This window comes from Pygoscelis adeliae, unplaced genomic scaffold (genome assembly GCF_000699105.1).
Source record: "Pygoscelis adeliae isolate BGI_AS28 unplaced genomic scaffold, ASM69910v1 Scaffold945, whole genome shotgun sequence".
In the NCBI taxonomy this organism is placed as follows: Eukaryota; Metazoa; Chordata; class Aves; order Sphenisciformes; family Spheniscidae; genus Pygoscelis; species Pygoscelis adeliae.
In genome coordinates this window covers 78,239-79,830 of record NW_008824878.1, presented here as the reverse complement: position 1 = coordinate 79,830, position 1,592 = coordinate 78,239, and the positions used below count along the sequence as shown (strand labels likewise).

Here is a 1,592-nt window from a genome sequence, read left to right as displayed (position 1 = left end):
AGACGCGGAGGAGCGCGGCCTGGCTTTCGGTGGAGATGAGCCAGGACGGGCACCAGGTTGCCATCCTGACGGCGGAGCTGACGGTCGCCCAGCGGGCCGGCGTCATCCAGCGCTTTCGCGACGGGAAGGAGAAGGTCCTCATCGCCACCAACGTCTGCGCCAGAGGTACCTCCGGGAAAACCCAACGCCCCTTTGCCTTCCCGAGGGCGCGAAAACGCGCTTCCCCGGCCTCTGGTTCTTCCGGTGGCAGCGTGGGCTGGAGCAAGGGATCCTCCCCGCCCTGCGGGGTGAGGTGATCCCTCGCCACGGCCCCTTTCCCTCTTTTTTCCCAGGGATCGACGTGCAGCAGGTCACCGTCGTGGTGAACTTCGGCCTCCCCACCGATCAGAAGAGCGAGCCGGATTTCGAGACCTACCTCCACCGCATCGGGCGGACGGGACGCTTTGGGAAGAAGGGCATCGCCTTCAGCATGGTGGAAAGCCAGAACGTGGGGCTGGTGCAGATGATAGAGGAGCATTTCCGTGAGTATCCGCGCGTATCCACCTCTCCGGGAAGGCGGTTTTGGGATCTGGTGATCCCCCTCCGGCTCGTTTTCCCAGCTGCAAAGGGACCCTGTTGGGCTGCTCTTCTCCCCGGGGCTCATCCCACTCGCTCCAGGCGACAGACGCGGCTTTTCCTTTCGGCCCCTCACCCTTTTAGGGTTGGGGGGTTTTTTTTTCCCCCCCTTTAGCAGCCGGAGTTTCGGAGGAACAGCCTGGGAGGTTGCACGCGACTTCCGAGGGACGTTACAAGTACCCAGGATGCCTCAGCACCTCTTTTTTTTGTTGTTTTTTTTGGGGTTTTTTTCTTTTTTTCTTCCCTCCTTCAGGCATTTTACCTGCCTTTCCCCTGCAGACCCCTGTCCCGGGGCGGCCGGTGCCCCGGCTTAGCTCAGCCCTGGCTGTGGGAGAGAAGCCGGCAGCTGAAATGGCGCAGGTCTCTTCCTGGCTGCGAACCCACTGTCGGCGGTCAACGCCGAGGGGATTTTTCACGGGATTGGCAAGATGCCGCGGCTGCACCGGTGGCTTTTCAAATCCCGGTGCCTGTTTTCCCTGTGATTTTTTTTTTTTAAATCTTTATTTTTAGGGAAAAGAAGGTGATCGAAAACTTTCGGCCTGCGGAAAACCACGTCCCTCCCTCAGCTTCGGCCTCGGGGCTGCTGAGCTGCCTTGGCAGCTTTGTCCTTTAAATTTAAAAACCGAACCAGCCGGCGGCAGGCACCGGGCAGAGGAGGCACGAGCCCGATAGTCTGGCAAAGATTGATTTTTTTTATTTTTTTAATTTTTTTATTTTAATTTTTTTTTCTGAGCAGCAGAAGCGTCGGGACAACTGCGGTGAGCAGCTTTAACCCCGAGGTGGACGGGTCCGACCGCAGCCACGGCCGGAATTAGCCAAAGGAGCCCAGTGTGGGATTTCCACGGGGTGAAAATCCGAGGGGATGAGCTCCCACCGACCTGACTTTTGCTTTTTAACGCCGTGACGTCGCGATCCGAGGGCCGGGGGCTGCCTGACGGGGATCAACGATCCTTTCCCCATCCCCGCGTCGCGTCGGA

At 58.9% G+C, this 1,592-nt stretch overlaps 1 protein-coding gene across 2 annotated transcripts in view; it reads left to right on the top strand.

Annotated features, from left to right (window-relative positions):
* The first annotated feature begins 32 nt into the window (after positions 1 to 32).
* LOC103917394 (ATP-dependent RNA helicase DDX25-like) overlaps positions 33 to 1,592 on the top strand; it is a 2,489-nt gene continuing 929 nt past the window's right edge. Inside the window, exons 1-3 of one of the 2 annotated variants that reach the window (XM_009324521.1) lie at positions 33 to 165; positions 333 to 521; positions 1,352 to 1,519. In XM_009324521.1, coding sequence (XP_009322796.1) covers positions 36 to 165; positions 333 to 521; positions 1,352 to 1,377 — 345 coding nt within the window. In that variant the 5' untranslated portion in view covers positions 33 to 35 and the 3' untranslated portion in view covers positions 1,378 to 1,519. Of the gene's footprint in view, positions 166 to 332; positions 522 to 1,351; positions 1,520 to 1,592 lie in introns of those variants that run through there. The other variant, XM_009324520.1, reaches the window with a different exon arrangement.